At 33.3% G+C, this 20,823-nt stretch overlaps 1 protein-coding gene across 2 annotated transcripts in view; it reads left to right on the top strand.

The window, feature by feature from the left end:
• The window catches only part of LOC106672818 (protein timeless), a 29,302-nt gene that overhangs the window by 1,148 nt on the left and 7,331 nt on the right, over nucleotides 1-20,823 (top strand). For both annotated transcript variants that reach the window (XM_024226478.1, XM_014404541.2), the window contains exons 2-17: nucleotides 12,993-13,111; nucleotides 13,178-13,272; nucleotides 13,432-13,493; nucleotides 13,655-13,838; nucleotides 15,101-15,256; nucleotides 15,504-15,686; nucleotides 15,755-15,967; nucleotides 16,026-16,153; nucleotides 16,217-16,354; nucleotides 16,414-16,653; nucleotides 16,714-16,840; nucleotides 17,580-17,679; nucleotides 17,978-18,161; nucleotides 18,281-18,479; nucleotides 18,565-18,686; nucleotides 18,766-18,892. In XM_024226478.1, the coding sequence (XP_024082246.1) occupies nucleotides 13,012-13,111; nucleotides 13,178-13,272; nucleotides 13,432-13,493; nucleotides 13,655-13,838; nucleotides 15,101-15,256; nucleotides 15,504-15,686; nucleotides 15,755-15,967; nucleotides 16,026-16,153; nucleotides 16,217-16,354; nucleotides 16,414-16,653; nucleotides 16,714-16,840; nucleotides 17,580-17,679; nucleotides 17,978-18,161; nucleotides 18,281-18,479; nucleotides 18,565-18,686; nucleotides 18,766-18,892 (2,358 nt within the window). In that variant the 5' untranslated portion in view covers nucleotides 12,993-13,011. The remainder of the gene's footprint in view (nucleotides 1-12,992; nucleotides 13,112-13,177; nucleotides 13,273-13,431; nucleotides 13,494-13,654; nucleotides 13,839-15,100; nucleotides 15,257-15,503; nucleotides 15,687-15,754; nucleotides 15,968-16,025; nucleotides 16,154-16,216; nucleotides 16,355-16,413; nucleotides 16,654-16,713; nucleotides 16,841-17,579; nucleotides 17,680-17,977; nucleotides 18,162-18,280; nucleotides 18,480-18,564; nucleotides 18,687-18,765; nucleotides 18,893-20,823) is intronic.

Raw genomic sequence — 20,823 nt, 5'->3', positions numbered from 1 at the left:
AATACACAACGAACACAGCCTTCTGTTTTCTTCTCTATTAATTCAATCCCAATAACTTGCCTCTCGTTTTAAACATTATAGACATAAAGTTTCCTAGCACAACCTAGTGTGTCTATCCTCGTTCATTTTTGTTAATTCTGACAAATTCGGCATTTCGCCATTATTACCAATTCAAACCGACAACAACCAACCAAACCGGTAGGCACCTGCATTCAACATCCCCGATTTTGCTATTTACAACAGCCATTCTTCAGACTACAAATATTTAAGACCACTTGTTGAATCTGTACTGTTCCTCCTTCTAAGTGGAATAAATGTGTGTGTAAATAAATAATTTAACATTCACACTATAATGTTCATCAAAATTATTAATAAAATCCCTGATTTATGGTTTGCTTAAAAATTATTCTAATCCTTCGATTCTTGATGTGGTTATCACGCGGGCTGTCCTAATATAAATGCATCTTTTTTTTAAACAATAAATCCTATTGTAACTTTAAAATATATAATTATCTTGAATTCAAAGTTTGCAATACGTATTGACGTTGGACATGAAGACATACAGTTTATAAATTAACAACAACAAAAATTTTTAATTATTTTTTGATGATGGACTGAACAGATTATGCAAGATCATTACGCTTTTTTTGTAATCACCTCCACGATGATACACATCAATTAATTATTATGTCGTTCTTATCCGTATTATTTGAATTTCCGTTAGCTTATATGACTTCTATGGTATTCGACAATGGCTAGATAATTAAATTGTAAGATTAGTTTGTCACATTCTCCCTAAGATTGATATACTGTCGATATCCAATTAATTTTGCTTTCTTTACATTCTTACATATATTTAGTTACGAAGATGTAGAATCTTGGGTACAATAAATAATTGAAAATAATGGTCCAAACTATGTATACCAACCCTCGGGTCATCGGTGTTTTTGGAAAATAATATCCCACAAGTGGATGTCACGAAATCATTAAAAAAACGCACACACACAAATGGCTTTCATGAAAAATCACAAACATGCATCATTAGTTGTCATGAAACAACTACAATCAAAATGCACACTTAGTAGTCATGACAAAACTGAAATCTACATGTGGTTGTCATGAAACATTACCAAAATGCATCATTAATTGTCATGAAAAAACTATAATCCACAAGTGGTTGTCAAGAAACATCAACAAAATGCACACTTAGTAGTCATGACAAACTAAAAGCCATAAGTGGTTGGTATAAAACATCACCAAAATGCCAATTGGTACTCCTGACAAAACTAAACTCCACAAGTGGTTGACATAAACCATCTCAAAAATGCACAAGTAGATATCACGAAATGATACAAAAAAACATGTGACTAACTTGAAAATGTAACGAAATGATAAAAAAATGTGACTATCATTAAAAATACAAAAATACACAATTACTTGTCACGAAAGAACCATAACCCACAAGTGGTTGATAGAAACATCCCAAAAATGCACAATTACAATAATTGTAATGACTAAACTAAAATCCACAAGTGGATGTCATGAAACATCACAAAAATGCACAATTAGTTGTCATGAGCACAAAACCACATTAATGGATTACAAGAAAAAAAAAACAAGAAGTTGGGAAGAAACCACACAAGCTATAATCATCATACAATACAATATACAAGTGATTGTCATCAACAATCGGAAAATAACTCAAACGCTTATCGTGTACCCAAAACCACACAAAATTTTGTCATGACGAACCTAAAAACGCCCAAAATCAGAAAAAGGCACAAGTGATCAAAAATGTCAAGTGTTTGTATATTTTTGCTATATTTTTAACTTTCGACTAAACTAAAAAAAAAAATGTTCCATTACAAGTCAATACGTTGAAACCGATTTGGTGTAAAACTCGAAATGCGGCGAGGAAATTCAAAAAATGAACCGACATTTTGCAAAGAGCGCCGATTTTATAAAGGATAATTTCAGCCACTTGTAATCAATTCATAAATAATCGAACCCACCAATGTTTAAATTGTGTTTTTTGTAATTTAAATTTAAATGTTTTGTTTGTATTTGTCGACATGAAAAACTCCAGGGTATCGGTAAAAACATGAAGCCGTCCAATGTGGATTCCTAATCCTTCAATGTTTTTCCTCAGAGTTAAGATTAGATTTATTTTCCTCCTGTGGCAAATATTTTCCGACAACGTGACACGATTACACATGCAAGATCATGTATATATTGTTTTTCAAACGATTTACGTATAAATGTAAATTTGAGAAACGCTTTGGGGAAAATGTGTGCTATTTAGTTTTGGTATGATGTATAAAATGGCAATTAACACCAGAAATATCTTAAAGCCTTCCTCGTCGTCAAAACATTTTTGTACATATTTAACTCGTCGATAAACGAATGGACTTGAATCGTGAGCCGCGGCAATCCTATCTATCAGACTTTTAAATCGTCAACACGAATTCAGTATCCCCTGATTTGTGTAATCCGGATGGGCCTGATTTCGTTTTAATATTCTCAACTGTAAATGATTCGAATGAAAGTCCGAAAGCTCTCAGAAATCCAGTCTAAAAAATTAAAACAATCTCCTTCAGACAAATCCAACGTCATGCTCGAAAGGATATCTTTCTGACGTAACGTCAATACTCCAAATGAGGGCATAACCGAATTTGATCGTTCCATCTTCTTTTCTCAACAATATGGAAAGCGACTTGGGAACATTTTTAAAATGCGATACGATTTTGCAATTACTCAAAAAAAAAGGGGAATTTATACATGGATTTATGCAATTGGGTTGAATAATTCGACATGCGTCTCGACACCTTCATCACGTTTCCTTTGACCTATAATTACTCTGAATCTGATAATTAATTATTTGCTATTCAAACTCACCATTAAGAAAAATTACCTCAATTCTGACTTTTTAAAGAAAACAATAATATGCACGATTATTTAATAAATAAATGGTTAATCAATCGATTTTTACACAGACGGGTTTAATGAAACATGATTTTAAAATTTGTTTATTTTATAAAAAATGCATAGGTATATGTATTGATGTTTCAATAATTGTAGGTCTGTTGTTAATATATTAAGTTTTATCGTTTTTTGAAACTAGCAAAGCGCCCTATCACGATTAAGCACAGACTTAAAATTATCTTCGCTAACTATCTTCGCACAAGTCTGTTCGTAAAATTCTTATTCCATATCATTCATATTTAAAAACAAGTTAAATTAAATTAAAATGTCATTTAAAGTTTTCTTTACGAATAAAATATATGTTGTAGGAAAATATTATAAATTTACTAAAGTGAGATTAATTTAAATATTAATTATTTCAATTACTTATTCTTTTTATCTAAGGCCTTGGATAAATATTAATCAAGAGTCTTCGGGTTTGCACGAAAAAATCCTCAATGTCCAGTAGGACATGATGTGTACTGTAGTTTTTTTACACCTTTACCTTCCCCTGACTTTACTTGACTTACGCGGACTTTAATGCCTGATTATGTCGTTACGTGAGTATATACATAACTTTGTTGTACGATGAGTTATAAATATGTTTTATTGTTATTAGTCGTTAATCGATATTTCTCAATATTAATAAACGAGTAAAGAGCAACGTATAACCCCAACTTCAAACCGCTCACAGGATGAATTATTTTTTAATGTAATAAAATTTAATGAATGTTAAATCACAATAATAATAAAGCCACCTTTGGTTAAGTTTGATTTAGTTTTACCTCTTTTTTTGGATCCTGTTATATTAATAATAATTTAAAGGCTTTAAAAGTTTAAAAAAACCAACCGTACTATTAATATATTTGTCGTGAATTCCTATTTTCATGTCAAATTTGTAAAATATTGTGCATACTTTATCAGAAATCGGCTTCAACCTTGGCAATTTTAATACACTTTATATTCCGATTAATACAGAAACAATAAAATCAAAAACTGTATTGATTTATTTTATTAGCATAAAATACTTAATAGTGTGACTTCAAAGTAAGTGGGATTTGACATCACCCTCTCAGTCTCTTGGGTTCGATTCCCAGCGTTGTGATTTTCACAACTCAAACACAACACAAAAAATGGGCATTCTTAAATTGTTTTTCATAGCTGAGAGGTTGTATTTTTCCCGAAATATCTGGAGATCTTGGTTGGTATGGTCTAGATACTCTAGATGATAAAACCAATTCAATTGTTACTGCCAAGCTTTCGACCTATTTTAAGGTCATCATCAGCACAATACAATCTTAAATATGTCATAATTAAGTTATTAATACATCGTTCCAAATTTCTTTGAAGACCGACTCAATCCTAACATTGCCAAGGGCTGTAATACATTGTAGACATTTTTATGATAGTTTGCCCTGATAATGACCTTAAAGAAGGTAGAAAGCTTGGCAGTAACAGTTAGATCTGTTTTGTCCAGACCATACGGAGATCCAGATTATTCGAGAGTAAAAAAACGTGGTCAATAGATCTATCACTAAATAAAATGTGTCTGACTAAATACGAAACTAACCATCCCGTTCTAATGATATGATTTTTTATGATTCTAACCATCCCTAACTATTAAAAAATAAAGGACATGATTAAATCCTGCACAGCTATTTCTTTGTACATGTGTCACTTTTTTAAGTTGTCAGTGATGCCACACAGCCAATATAAAAAACATTCGTCATTACGAGGCTATCAGTTTTTCCCAGTTCCTTAAACTCGTTCCAATTTAAAATCCCCTTGTATGCCACGCCACCATCTTGACTTTCAACAGAAGGCCAGCTTATTTTCATTTTCTTTCATAAATTACTTTTACCCACATCATCAGACTATAAGTGTGGGTCGACGTGTCCATAGCAATACAGTATGTTCCATAGCTTCTTTTGCATCAATTCAGACCATTTAAAAAAAAAATGTTATAATTTAATTGGCCCATATAATTATTTCCAATATGGTCTTCATAAGCATTATTTACGAAAAGATTGGCCCAGTTAAAGGGAATGTCTTTTACGTGTAAGCTAAAATTGGATCATGTCAGTTTGTTTTGGCTTTCAAATTGTTTGACTTTTTTATTTATTTTTTTAATCAATGAATCGCTTACTCTATTTTCCTACTACAAACGACGTAAAACGTACATTTACGTATGGGAAGGGGGGCGAGGTGAAGTACACACGCCACAAGCGTGGATGATCATCGGCCGAAGTTGCATAACGTCGAGTATTTTTACCGGTCTAAAAATAAATTTTGGTGTATTTTCGAATTTGATGGTTTGACGACCATCCCTGGTAGTGACAAGCCGATCTGTGGCAGGTGAAGTGAAACCCGGGGGTGGAGGATTTTCTTGAAAATGGAGGGCAAAACTAAAGTGGGGCAAACGTTGTACGAGAACCACGTGATGATGATTAACCCTCGTGTTTGGGGGACAAGAAACTTTGCCCAAGATTATGTAATCCTGGGCATTGTCAAAGACATTTGCATAATGCCGATTTCTCTTAAATGGACTTTTTATTTCATATGGCGGCAAAGATTTAATGTGACGAAGTAATTATTTCGCCCTTGTGGATTTTAAGAATGAGACCTTTCTATCGGAAAAATTAAAAGGAAATTAAATGTTCACAATTTTCACAAACACAGTTGGTCGAACCTCCTATTCCACCTGTTTTGTCATGTTTATATTTAAATGATAATGATTTTTATATCATATGCGACTTACAATATACATTTATTCTTTTCAGAGGATCTTCGGAAGAGGTCAAAACCTGTTTTGACCTCTTCCGAAGATCCTCTGAAAAGACTTCTTGTATCCAGCAGGTCGATAATCTAGTTCATCGTTACATATACATTTATATTAATTATATCGGACTTGTTTTGAAGACGGTGCAGCAAAGGTTTTTCAACCCCACTGTTGATGGCATAACGTCAAAATAGCTTAAAATCTAAACAAATAGGACTTTAAATGCTTGCCAAGTCATAAAGAGACGCAAGTAGATCAGCAATTTATTTAATATATTTTTTGAAGTTTCACCGTTAGATTTTCTTTATATTATTTAATTATTTTCAAAACATGGGCATTAATTAATCCAAGAAATTTTTTATTATCACGGGTAATTTGTCTATATTTATTATTAAAAAATCACTTGCATTTTCTATTACCTATTTTATTCCATAATTTAATATATTAAGTTGATACTTATGAAAATAATTTAACCCTTAGTAAGCATTATTACAATTTATAATAATCAAACACTAAAACCAAACTAATTTAATCATTAAATTTATAATGCTAAATGGTGACAGTAATAAATAATTTAAGTTTTTTGAGCTTTCCTCTTAAGGTGCGCGATGTGATGGATACTGGTCAGGGTTATAAGCAGGGAGAGACTCAAGCTAATCCAACACAAGGCTGAAACGCGTCTGAGGGACAAAACAGCGAAGATAGGCAGACTAAAACAATCGGAAACGACCTAACTATATTTTTAAATATATATATATTTGCAAACGGAACATTAATTGTTTACTATGGAGGCTGCTTAAGTACTTTCTTCATTTTTGAAGTATCTTAAGATTTTTTATTTATTATTTTGTTGATACACTATACATACTACAAATGTGATCACAAAACTTTTTTTTCTCGTGGTCATAGCAGTAACACTAATGCCGGTGCAGTACTCGGAGACGCAGGCCATGAGTCTAGCCAGCCAATGCTGGCCTCGGTGTGAGGGATTATGAGGCGAGAAGGGCAGAAGGCCATCGTCGATTAAGGCGACCTCTTGCAGTAGGGATTGATCGCAAGGTTGTAAAACTTTTGGGATCGGGAACTGATCAGTTCGTTGACAAAAGGAATGTCGAGGTCGTTATGGATAATGAAGTTACTGTCGTAGTAATGAGCTTTGACAATTTGCCTGAGGACTTTTGATTGGAAGGATGTTGGATGGCTTGGCAGAACCCCATAGTTCCTCTCCGTATGGCAAAAGTGGTCGCAATAATATAATACGTTTTGAGGTTAGTTTAGTGTTGACGTCAAAACGGATTTCGGTCTTAGACGTCTTCGTAGTTGTCCAAGTCATCTGTTAAATTGTTGTCTCTTAAGTAAACCATAATTTTGGACTTTTTTAAATAACTGATAACTCCCAAAGATCACAAAAGGACTCAAATATTCTTATATTATTTTGCAAACCTGCCGGACCCTCAGCAATAAGGAATTTTTATTTTGTTATACCAACAAGGACTTCTCTCTAGTAAACCTACAATATTATCAAAAAAAGGGCAAATAACAGAAGACTAAGCCTCCACCCTTGTCTTATTCCTGTCTCTATGTTGAAGTATGTAGAAATTCCCTCTGAGGTCCGTATCGCTGATGCACCCGAGGCATACTAAGATTTAACTATACCTACAAACTTAGACGAAATACCCATATCTAAGAGACTTAGGCAATGATGAGTGGTCGACTGAGTTAGAAGTTACCTTTAAGTCTATGAAGAAGCATCAAACATTATTTCGTTTTTCTGAGAGCTTCAGTTGTATTAAGTTAGATAGAAAAAAGATGTCGATTGCAGAGGTTCTTTTGAACCCAGCCTGACATTCGCTAAGTTGATCATCCTCTTTGATATACATATCTAAACGCCGGTGTAACATGTAATTTTGGAAATATACGTGAGATACCTCTGTAATTAAGTACATCGTTTGCGTAACCATTTTTAAAGAGAGGAAAATAATGGATTTACTAAACGAGGTTGGAAGTTGGCCTTTATCAAAAGAATAATAAAAATAAATAATAAACTCTGATTATTTTTGATTGAAGTCAAAAATCAACATTATTCTTCGGAGAAAAACGCAGTAGTTTATTTCAATTCGTCAGTCTTGTAATTGTAATTACCCTATGTAATTGTATTTTATCCATTAGATAAAATGAATCTGCGTTATCTATTGGGTTGTCCGGAAAATAATGCAGGATTTTAAGTTTTCATTAAAAAAAATCTATATAAAATATTCTGTTTACGTTTACAGGATTANTTATTTTGATTAAAGAACATTGCTTTAAAGTAACTAGTTTCTTTTTTTTTGTTTAATACCAAAATCCTGCATTATTTTCCGGACAACCCAATATTTCAGAGACCAGTGGCCTACTTCCCGTAAAATAAAAGATTGTAATTTATTTTATAGTTAGAAATAAGTTCAAAACAATATTTTGTCGTTGAAAAGAGAGGAGAATGAAAATTAATTCTGTTATCAAAGGTCAATGCACAAATTGATGGCAGATAAATTTCCTCGTACACTTTTTCTTGCGTTGCGTAACGACGAAATGCTTACGGAAATAATATCAAGGAAAAAATGGGTTATACATAGTTATAAGTATAAGTATGTACTAATAATAGGATAAATTTTATTAAGAGTTAACTTGACAAACACACGGTAGCCTTAATTTTTTTATTATTTGATATTATGCAATCAAAAATTAAAATGCTTACTAACGTTCAATTTTTGTTTGTTTGATAGTTACCTATCATCCTGGTCTACTTATAGGTAACTATCAAACTTTTTTTTCTCCCTCTACACTGTCCTCACGTGTGTTGTTCGACGGGACACGTTTTCTGGGACCCTCGTGTCTTTCCTTATCAGATCACATTCTAAAGCTAGAGCTGTTTTTTTTTTCTCTCTCTCTCTCCTGAACGATAACATATTTTACGATTGATCACATTGGTTATAACTGGCAGAATTGTTATAATAATTAATTATTAATTAGCATAATCTGCAAATGGGGGTAATTGTGTAACAGTGTTCAAAAATAACACGTTTATGCTTCTCTATGTATCGGTCTTATTGGATTTCAATTTCAATTCTATTTTCAGCTAGCTGATTAGTGGTTTGAATAAAATATACGTTGTTTAACAGGATTGTTCATGTCTGAAACGTACGGCTTCCATTCGGATCACCATTTTGTACAATTAAGTTTTAAAAAAACGATCGGTTTTAAAGTAAAACGGCTAATTTTTATTTCATATGAAATTTTTGTAGTGATAAAGCTGTGGAGTAGTGTTTCTTTTATTGATTGATTTTTTGTCAAAAAAATGGCCGTTGCCCTGAAAGAGCCAGTCAGGATATCAACTATTCGCCTTCCTACCAAATCAATTTATCCCTGTGCTTCAATTCGCACAAAATTACAAGATGTTACAAGTTAAACAATAAATTAACTTAATATTTTTTTTTATTTTATGTGTTCCTTATAAGTAAATATATCATTATTCACGAAAATTCGAAAACATTTTACCCAGGACATGTGGTAAAAAATTATTATATTTTATTAACGTTAATACATAAATCTATATTTCAACATTTGATTTTAACAATCTTTGACAGTCGTGATCCAATGAGCTTTATTTCCAAAGCTTAAAGCAAAGCCGTGGTTTTTGGAAGGAGGCAGGCAAAAGGAATTCTACTCTACTATTTTCAGAATCAAAACTAACCATGGCCTGTGGGGGAGTTATAGGCATAGAGTTGGAATAACCACTTCCCCTAACTGTCCAACATGCAACAGTCCATCAAATCCCAGTCATCTAATATTAGAATGCCCAGAGTACGATAACCAGAGGAAACAATTATTGGATGATCGGTATAGGCACCCCAGTATAATGGGCCCAATAAATCTTGAAACGCTGTTGGCAAGTAACAACATGAAGGTCTTGGATTTAATTTATAAATTTCTTAAATCAATCAACATTTCCTTTTAACGTCCGGGAGAAGGATTATAAAAAAAAAATTGAAATAAATGAATAAATATTATATGGCAATATTTCCAAAGGAAAAAGCAAAAAAAAAAAATCTTTGAAGTAAACTTCCCCCTCATTACTTTCATTAATAATTTAAAAGGTTAACAAACGCAAACAAAGTAATTTGAAACCTATGGTTTTAATATTCTACAATCTATACAATCTCGATATTTCGTTTCATTGTATTGGAAATCATGTTTCAAAATTGTAAATAGATATTCATATTTACAATTATAAACGTTAAATTATAAAGATTCAAAGTCTTGTTGAATGGGATAAACTCTTTGAAAGGTCGATGAAGGAAAAAATTATTTTCATTCAAATTGGCCTCATCCACTAACGTTTTTAAATATATTATATTCTAAGGATGAGCACTAAGTAGGTGTCTTGCAATTAATATATACTGATGGACAACTTTAACGCACCACTCAATTTATTTATCGGGTTGTCCGGAAAATAATGCAGGATTTTAAGTTTTCATTTAAAAAAATCTATATAAAATATTCTGTTTACGTTTACAGGATTACTCATTTGTATGAATGTCAACACTTATTAATCCTCTTCCAAATGATATTGTTTGTTTACCTCTGTAGCATTCCGCTACTTGGAAATAATTCAGTCATCCTTATAATGTCAAAGCGAGAATTTCGTACGATTTTCTTTTACGAGTTTAAACTCGGCCGAAGCGGAGCCCAAACGGCTAGAAACATTAACCAAGTCTGGGGCGAGGGTTGTGTTAATGAGTGCACTGTGCAAAGGTGGTTTAAAAAATTTCGGGAGGGAGATTTCAGCCTTGAAGATGAAGAAGGTCGTGGAAGGCCTTCCTCTCTTAATGATGATGTTCTGCGATCAGTGGTGGAAGAAAACCCCAAAACAACTGTTCGAGAACTTGCAGAGCAACTCAAAGTCAGTAAAACGACCGTCGCTGACCACCTCAAGGCGATTGGAAAAGTGAAAAAACTCGAAAATTGGGTTCCACACTCATTAAACGATCGCCAAAAAAATCAGCGCTTTGATGTTTGTGCATCACTTCTTTGTCGAAACAAAAATGACCCATTTCTGGCCAGAATTGTTACATGTGACGAAAAGTGGATTCTCTACGATAACACTAGACGTTCTGGACAGTGGCTCGACAAAGGAGAAGCTCCAATACATTTTCCAAAGCCCCCAACTCATCAAAAAAAGGTAATGGTTACGGTATGGTGGGCTTCATTTGGTTTAATACACTACAGCTTCTTAAATCCTGGCGAAACCATCAATGCTGAATCATACTGTAACCAAATTAATACCATGCATCAGAAATTGGCAGTAATGAAGCCCTCTTTGGTCAATCGGAAAGGGCCCATTTTGTTGCATGACAACGCTCGACCACATGTGTCATGTGTAACGTCACAAAAATTATTGGAGCTTGGCTATGAAACTTTGCCTCACCCACCCTACTCTCCGGACCTCTCGCCTACTGACTACCATTTTTTTAGACACCTGGACCACTACTTACAACACATAATATTCAAAAATCAAACGGAACTGGAAAATGCATTTATTGACTTTATCAATTCTAAAAATTCTGAATTCTACTCAGACGGAATTAATAAGTTACCAACACGTTGGGAGAAATGTATTGAGAGTATGGGAAATTATTTTGATTAAAGAACATTGCTTTAAAGTAACTAGTTTCTTTTTTTTTGTTTAATACCAAAATCCTGCATTATTTTCCGGACAACCCAATAGTTTAAAATTAAATCCATTAACTTTCCAGATTAGTTACAGGTAATTAGGAGCTCTTGAAGTCAAAATAAACAGTAAATAATGCTTTGTTTACTTCCTTCTTTTTTTTTCTTTTTTTTTACTTTTGTACTGATTAATCCCATTTGTACAAAATATAGCATTATGCCCTACAGTTAATCTTTTTCCTTCGTTGATTTCATTTGATATCCTTATTCTCAGAACTTTTTCAATGGCTCCAGCCAGGCATTTGAGGGAGTATGACAGTATCATTATTAGAGGAACGATTCAGTCAGGGGGATGTTGCCAGGAAGGAGAAAATAAGTAAATCACTGTACAACAGGAAGGGTTTTTTGGTGCTTCAGAGATACAGGGCCACGCTAGAAGGCCAAGACAGGGTCAACCTAGGTCTACGGACGAAAGAGACGATAGATTCATCCTCTTCAGAGTCTAAAAAACTGAAGCATTAAGAGAAATGAGATAAGAAATGTGATAAGGCAAGTACGAAATGTTTCGATTTCCTACAGGACTGTAAGAAGAAGGCTCAATGAAAATAATGTCAGGGCCTGGCACTCGGCTCGTGGACCTCTTCTTGCCACAGCTCGGAAAATAGCCAAGCTTCAGCACAGGAACATGTGAAATGGACATTGGAAGAATGGGGACGAGTTCTCTTTACAGATGAGATGAGTTGGCCTCAAATCTTCAGATGAGCTTAATTTCATTTGGAGACGCTCAGAAGAAAGGTACGCCCCATGAAATATGTTTCCTCAGGTGGTATTCCTAGGTGGGTCGTTGATGTTCTGGGGTGGTATTTCCTGGACGTCCACACCGAATTGTTTGGAATAGGTCCACTTCACAGAGATTCTGACAAGACATGATCGAAGAACATTTGTCCTCCACATTGATGAGAGATTTTTATTAATGAAGGATAATGCCTGGTTCCATAGAACATGTATTGTAGATGACCTCCTGAAAGAGGTTGGAATTGAGTGCTTGGTGTGGCCTGCTTGAAGTCGAGATTTGAATATAATCAAAAAGAACCAACTTAAGCGATGAGTGCGATGGCAAAACCCAGGTCCTAACACCCTAAAACAAAGCAAAAGGCTGCTCTTGATGAATGGCAAGGAATTCCTCAGGATTTTGCCAGAAACCTTTTAAGTAATAATTATTTTCTTTTTAAATGTCTTATTACAACCAAACTTTGCTATGCAAAATATGCATAAACCTAAATCATTAAAATTTAAATGTGTAATTTTGTCCATCAGTGTAATTTGATTTTACTGAACCTCCCTCTTAAATCTCACTGTACTACTTATTAAGATTGATGCTTTTATCAATAATTGCATTCAAAATTGAGTACTTGGTATATAAGTATATATATAATTGTTTCTGAAAAGTTGCTATTGTTTTTTTATTAAGATGATGGTAGTGGTTATAGATTTACCTTATAATCAAAACATTTTTGAATTGTAACTAGATTTTTTTTAATTTCAGCATATATTCGTAACAAAACATGGAGTGGCTTGTAACAAACATTCCCCAGGTTTCTAACAATTTTGCTTCTCTTGGCTCACAAGTCGGCGATCAATATTTAATCAGCCCTGAATGCCAAAGTAAGACTATTTCATTATTTTTTTAAATATCTTTTATAATTAACTTTTTCTCCTTTGGTCTTCAAGATATCTTGGATGAGGTGCTGCAAAAATTATCTCTCGAGGATAGGACATTAAGAACATTTAGAAGGGCGATTGGTTTCTCGCAAATCATCAAAAAGGTTAAAATAAAGTATAAGCTATAATCTCATATTCTAACTCTGGTTATTCCAAATACATACTGACAATATTGATCAATAAACTGTTCACACTGTGCCTTTCAAGTGGACTGTTTCAATTTAACTAAGAGCCCTTAATTAAATGGCTCTATTTAATTTCAGGATTTACTGCCTCTATTAATAAATGTAAAAGATGAAAGGAATATAACAAATACAACATTAAAGTAAGTTAACTTTAGTTCAAGTATATTTTTTTCGGCCCTTCAGTTTAACCTTAAAGAGGTTGAGTAAACACTTTTTCTCTTTGTCCTTCTTCCTTTAAGAACATATTTGAAAATATTGAACTCCTTTATTTAATAATCAAACTTAAAGTATGTCTTTCCAGGATTTTAGCTAACCTTACAACCCCAGTAGAATGCCTCCTTCCAATAGAAGTAATGTCAAAAACTGAAGCTGGAAGGAATACAATTATTGAACTGAATTGGCTTTTGTTTTCTTGTAAAGAAATTTTCTTAGATCCAAGATCGACACGGCGGATTATTGATCATATCAGGGATATAATGGAGAAGGTAAGAATTTTCAATATATGAGATGAAAAGAATTTTTTATTTTGAAAAACCATTTTTTTCGTTAATAGTTTAGCACATTTTTTCACCCTTTTCACACACGCTTTTTAGATTTAAGCAGCGACAGAACAAGTTTTCAAGTTTAATGTCACTGAAATGCTCTTGCATGAAGCTTTCTGTATTTTCATTAACTTTACTGTTAAACATAATTTTGTCCTTATACCGATATTGCTTAAATATTCAAACAAACAGTTATAAAAACTATCCCTTTTGTACAAGCCAATTTATAAAATTCTCTCATGTTTTAAGGTAAGCACAGTAGGTAAATTAGAAAATAATTCACAATATGCAAAGATAAAAATGACTTTTAATCATTCCCAAGGAGTTTATTTTCAATATTTTTATATTTCTATCATTATTTTGTCTTATTTTCTTTTTGCTAACATAAAAAATCCCTTATTCGAAAAGATTCGATTTTTCCATTGTATTTTCATCCGCACCTGCATACAGTGAACCCAATTTGTGTCCATGTGAGTATTAATGACGACAAAGGTCAAGACTGTCTTGTTCGTCTCCAAGGATTGTGTGTCAAGGAAGAGGACAGATTGGGTCTCCAAGGATAAGGGAGTCGGGCGACATTCCACTTCTGGATAGGTAAACGCTTAAAAATCATTTCCAACTCGTTTAACCAGGCTATTCGTTATCCAGTTGTCTAAGTTAGATTGAGTAAGGTAACTGTTATGATATTATTTTTCCTATTATTTTAAAACAAGTTTTTAACTTTGATTTCAACCCCATGAATCAAAATAGAAAATTTGAATTTTAAAGTTTATTAGTGATTTTGAATATTGGCATTTTCATACTCTATTTCAATACAAGTTTAATGTTAAAAAGACTAATGAAAATAATTTAAATGTTAACAGATTAAATTCAACAGCTTCATATGATGTTTTATAATTTTCACAAACCACTTTGTGGTAAAAGTTCATGCAAGTCCCAATATTTGTAATACACAGTAATAAGTTTTTTTTATTAAAAATTTAACGCATGTGGTAAATGAGATAATAAGCCATGTTAAAATCATTTAATAAATGGATCGGAAAACGCCCAAAGCTCAAATTAATTAATTAAGTTATGGCATCTTTGCAGACTTGTAAACAAAACAAAAACATTTTCGCTATTCATTTGCTAACTAATTTTCTCTTCTTATTTTAAATAATGCTCTGATCTCTGATTAAAATAGGTTTTAAATTTTGTTTTGACAGGGCGACAAGATGACGCAAGTCGATAACGAATCACTGAAAGATAGCATGGTCTTGTTGAGGAATATTCTCCACATACCCGACCTTAGAATGAGCAGCAATGGGTCATCTCACCAAAATCAAATTCTCTGGAATTTATTCGCCCAAAACATAGATAAGGTGATTTTCTATTGAGATTGGCTTGTAAAATTAAATATTTTCATAAATCATTTATTGTATGTACTTCAATTATAATTACCGAGATACTGGTCAATAAATGATCATTTATAAATTTCAATAGTAAAACAAGTACATACAAAATGGCATATTAGGTGCCTTAAATATTTATTACGTTTTCAATTTTATAAAGATTAATTTTCAAAGATTTCAAGTTTATACATAAACAATTAATTTTGTATTTTTACAGATTTTGATCGATTTAATGACAGGTACAAATCATGGGGAGTGGAGGCTGGCCATGGTCCAGTTAGTTTCTTTGCTCTACAAAGATCAACACGTCGCTACATTACAGAAACTTCTCAATACATGGTTTGAAACATCGGTTATGAGCGAGAGTTCGGAAGACAACGAGAGCAATACATCACCTCCTGTGAGTTTTCTTTCAAAAATTATGTTTATGTAATTTTACTATTGTATCAACTATTTTGTACGATTAAGGAAAGAGGATCGGGGGATTCGTCGTCGATGGTAACATCAGATCCAACGTCTGATTCTTCTGATAACAGTATCAGCGATAGGAAAAACGATGGGGAGTTCAAAGGGCAAAAAATGGTTCATAATTCAACCAAAAAAGGGCAAACAGGTGGAAGAAAGCAATCTACAAAACAGCAAAATAGTAAAAAGAATGAGCAGTTCTCTGAAACCAAAACAGTAAATAATAACTACATTATATCATGAGAATTTCACAAAATATAGTTTACTTTTATAGATTAGAAGATCGGATGACTCAAAGTTGGAATGCACCTCTTCTGAAGTATCGGATTGTGGTTATGGGACACAGGTTGAAAATCAAGAGTCGGTGTCGACATCCAGTAATGAAGAAGATTCACCAAACAGGTATGGAAGTTGTGACTGAAGGTATTTAAAAAAACAGCTTAATCTGTGACACGTCCGTTCCAGGGGTGTAAAACCGGTTCATCAGAAGCCAGGGAACATGTTGCAGAAAAGTCGTTTCAAGGATGGCAAGCCTACACTGACACCACAAGAAAAGGAAGAAATGAGACGTAAAAAGTTGATGAAAAGAAGCCGAACCAATGTGTAAGTAATTAAGATCGAACAAAATTGAGCTAATTTAAAGCTTTTGTACCTATTTTCAGTGTGAACATGAAGGCACTTTTACACCATACACCAACAGACGAGGACATATCACAGTTATTAAAAGAGTTCACTGTCGACTTCCTCCTCAAAGGCTACAGCTCACTTGTGTCAGACTTAAGGGAGCAACTTTTGTACAATTCACAGGTCAACCTCTACATAGACACATCGCATTTTTTTTGGCTTGTCACCTACTTTCTCAAATTCGCAGTGCAGCTAGAAATCGACCTCGAACATATAAGGTAAGAAATTTTGAGTTTTGTGTAAAGAGATTGCCTAGTGATAATTTGGTTGTTTTACAGTTCTGTCCTCTCGTTCAAAATTGTGTCATTTCTAACCTTCGAAGGAGTCGGCCTATGCGAACAATTCGAACTCACGAAACTGCACTCTGAGTACGATATGGCACCATGTCTGAGACGAACGCACTTGGTTAGTACATTAATACATCTGCAGAAAGTATTGTATTTTTAATAGGTGGTTAAATTTGGGCTATATAAATGTACTAAAATTTTCAAACAATTATTTCAAAGCTTGAATGATTTACATATCTCATTTCATTTTTAAAGGATTGTTTGTGCTTGCAATTTCAAAATACATTGAAATATATATATATATATATATATATATATATATATATATATATATCCCCGTTAATTTTTAGAGAGAATCAAAATCATAATTCCATTGAAATTTTTTAATTTAATTTAATGCCCATTTAGTATGTAATGCTTAAGAAGTTTACAAACAGCTAGAAGGTCAAGGAAGAAAGACCCAAACGTTTTGCCACCTTCATCTTCTTATTGAAAAATTAACGGGAATTTCAACGGTGCTATTAGATTTTCAGAGAAATGTTTAGATTAAAAGATATCACGATTTTCCGACGCCAGGACGTGATATCTTTCAAAATCGATAAAAAGCGAAATTACTCTGAAATGGTTGAGAATCGGACCATGGACAATATGAACTTTTTTGTTCATTTTAGGGTGAAGAATCTACTGGAGAAGTTTGTAGCACGAGTAGCAATTCACCCTGTATATCGATATTGTCAATAATGCATGAACAACGGAGGTTAAAAAGTTAAATTTACTTTGAAAAAATGAAACTTTAAAAATTATTACACATATTATTTAATATTTCATTTTCTAAACAGTATCATTTAAATTTTCAGGTCGTTACTGCTATAAGGGAATTGATACAAACAATTAATTCATACAAAAAAATCAAACATCTAAACGATAATGATAAGCAAAAACTGACAAAACTCCAAAGTAAGAACTTTTATTTTTGATTAATAGTGTGTTAAAAGGGCTCTTTGATCCCTTTCTAAAGTTTACTTTATTTATAGTTCTGTTTATGTTTGTTGTTTGAAATTGCACGTTTCAGTCAAAACCCTAAATGGATATAAATATGAATGATTCGTTTAGTTTGTTTTCTCTGTAGTTGCATTGATATGCATTCCCCCATTTCCATTTTGTCTGAAAAACTGTATTTTATGTTTTGGAGCCTTATTATTTTTCTTTGAAAAGGTCATGACATGCAAATGAAATGGATGAAACAATTTTACAGGACAAATATGCGAGACCGAAGAACTTCGGTGTTTATTTGTTTTGTTACTCCGTCAGTTTAACCCAAGCCTTCATAGTATTCAGTATCTGCAAGACGTTATCGTCACGAACCACTTGCTATTGTCTTTTATAGAAAGTTGTTCTCTTCCAAATATCAGCACCATACTCCAAAAGCACATGAGGCAGTAAGTAGCTCCTGGGATTGGAAAATTATGATTCTCATCAATACTGTCTTTTAATTGGAATTTTTCAAATATTGTTTTCTCGGTTTATAAAACGGATTTTTATTTTTTTGTGTATACAGATTTGTCGCTGTTGACATGATGAAACAGTACGGCCACCTTCTGGAATGTTTCCAACAGAACGGACAGTTTGTCAACGATTGCGTTTTTACGATGATGCATCACGTCGCAGGTGATCTCGAATGTGTGACTGTTCTATTCCAGCCAAACATTTTAAAAACATTCAGTCAAATTTGGGAAACAGATTTTGAATTGTGCGATGTAAGCAAATGCTATTGTTTAATTTAAAAAAAAAAAATTAAATGAGAAAATTCTGTATTCTTTATGTGACTTGTAATTTGTCCAGGACTGGTCAGATTTAATTGAATACGTAATTCACAAATTCATAAACATGCCAAGAACAATTTCAATTGTACCAGAGAAAAAAGACACCAGCAATACCACTGTGCCTGCCCTCAAAGTGCAAGAGTAAGAAATATGATTTTTTTATTTATTTTACTTTACATTCCAACACTTATTTCACTGAAAGAGTCTCATCTATTTTAAGGTGGTCCCAGGAGGACTGCGACTGTCTGTATTGGTATTACGTGCAAAGCGCTAATGGAAGAGATCCAGTCGGCGATGTTATCAAATTGTACAGTGCGAGTGGTGTCACTAATAAAACAAGAATTGGGGTAATTTTGATCAATAATGTCTATTAGAATGATTAACAATGAAAATTATTTTATTAATTAATTAAACAATGAGTCTGTGTCGAGCGAGTGACACTCAAAATTGAATTGAGATGTGATGTTGGTTTGATGACCTATAAATTCATGCCAACTATTTTTTCATAGTTGATCACTTTCACCTGTGCAAAGAAAATGGAGTAGTATGACAAAATAAGAATGAAAATTGAAAAATTCAAAAAATTCTTGGGTGAGCGTTTTCTATGCCTAGCAATAATTGTAAATAACTAATAACTCAAGTGGTTAGAGGTGGTCATCTCATCCAAGACCTTAGATAAAAAGTATAATTAATTGAAATAATCAATTCCGTAAATCATGCCTGCTAAACATATATGGATTATAATTACCTACAAGTGTAACTATAAGGAAATTTTTTACTCGTTTGGTAGTATTTGTAATAAAATTGCTGCTGATATCTTCAACAAGAAACAATTTAGTATTTTGTAGTTGGTAGTGTTTGTTGGTCTGCAAGTGTAAGAACACATGTTGATCGAATCGAAACTAATCACTGTACAGACTCCATCATTCTCACTGGTTTACATTGCTAATTGAAGATGACAAAAAGGACAAATTGGAATGAGTAAAGTCGCAAAATACCCAGGAAAGTGATCATAATTTAGTCCATTTCCAATCATTTTTCATCAATAAGGCCATACTACAGATTCGTAACCTGAAGAACTAGGGTCCATCTTAAGACAGATTCACAGCATAGTGATCAGTGTCGATCAGTTCAACATGAATCTAGTTTTAATAGGGAGAGATATAAAAAATGACCAATTTCATTTTCTTGGAAATTGTAATCCCCTATATGCTTTATTTGTTTTTCAAATCCAATTAGATTTGATACTATTTTAATCGGTAGACTAAATACATGTGTAAAAATATGATCGTGTCTTGCCTTCAGTTTTGTCTTAAAGTTTCGTAAAATTTGAAATTTTGGTAATATTACGCCATTATTGGAAACGTAAGTTATCCACCCATAACAACCCATTTGGTGCGGCAATTTGAAGAAGAGGATATTCTCTCTGACAGACAGTGTGCAGATGTTTCCAGAAATTTAAAGGTGGGGACATCACCTCGAGAGGAAAGTGGGTTCTGGATGAAAATCATCATTCGGAGCTGAGGAAGCTGACGCGACTCTGATTAGGTTAGATTAGGATACCCAACGAAAAATACACAGAAATTGGCAAAGAACTTGGAGTTTTCCAATCCAAAATCGGAAAAGTGAATCGCTCATTAAAAGTGGTTCCTCATGAGTTGACCATTGAGAAGGCACGATGCCAAGTAGAAATTTGTCAATATCTTTTAAAAAAACCCAAATGACCTTCGGATCAGTGAAAGAATACTTGCGATGAAAAGGAGATGTATTAGGAAACCCCAAGACCAAGAATCAATGGCTAGGCTGAAATCAGACTGCTCTACCAGTCGCTAAACGTGGCCAATTCGACAAAAAGACAATAAACAAATACTTTATTGACAAAGTAATAATACACACACACACACACACACACACACACACACACACACGCACGCACGCACGCACGCACACACACACACACACACACACACACACACACACACACACACACACAGTTTTTAAAGAGCTTACTTTGTTTGGAAAGCTTTCCAATATCCATAAGTTATCAGCATAACTGAGCTTTTTAAATAGGTACTGAAATTCAATGTTTTTCCAAATAAACTTTTTTTGATCAAGAATTAAACTCATGGGCTACAAAAAATGTAACCATTTCAAGAAAAAGCCAGATCAGACATGGCGATAATCCTGAGACATGTGCTTAATGGGCCTATGTTTCCAGAAGGCTGCAGTGAAGTAGTTCCCTACAGGCCTGGAAATGGGAATTTAAATGGGTAAGTAG

This window comes from Cimex lectularius, unplaced genomic scaffold (assembly GCF_000648675.2).
Source record: "Cimex lectularius strain Harlan isolate CLEC.00 unplaced genomic scaffold, Clec_2.1 scaffold143, whole genome shotgun sequence".
Taxonomy (NCBI): Eukaryota; Metazoa; Arthropoda; class Insecta; order Hemiptera; family Cimicidae; genus Cimex; species Cimex lectularius.
This window is presented reverse-complemented; position numbering and strand designations above follow the sequence as displayed.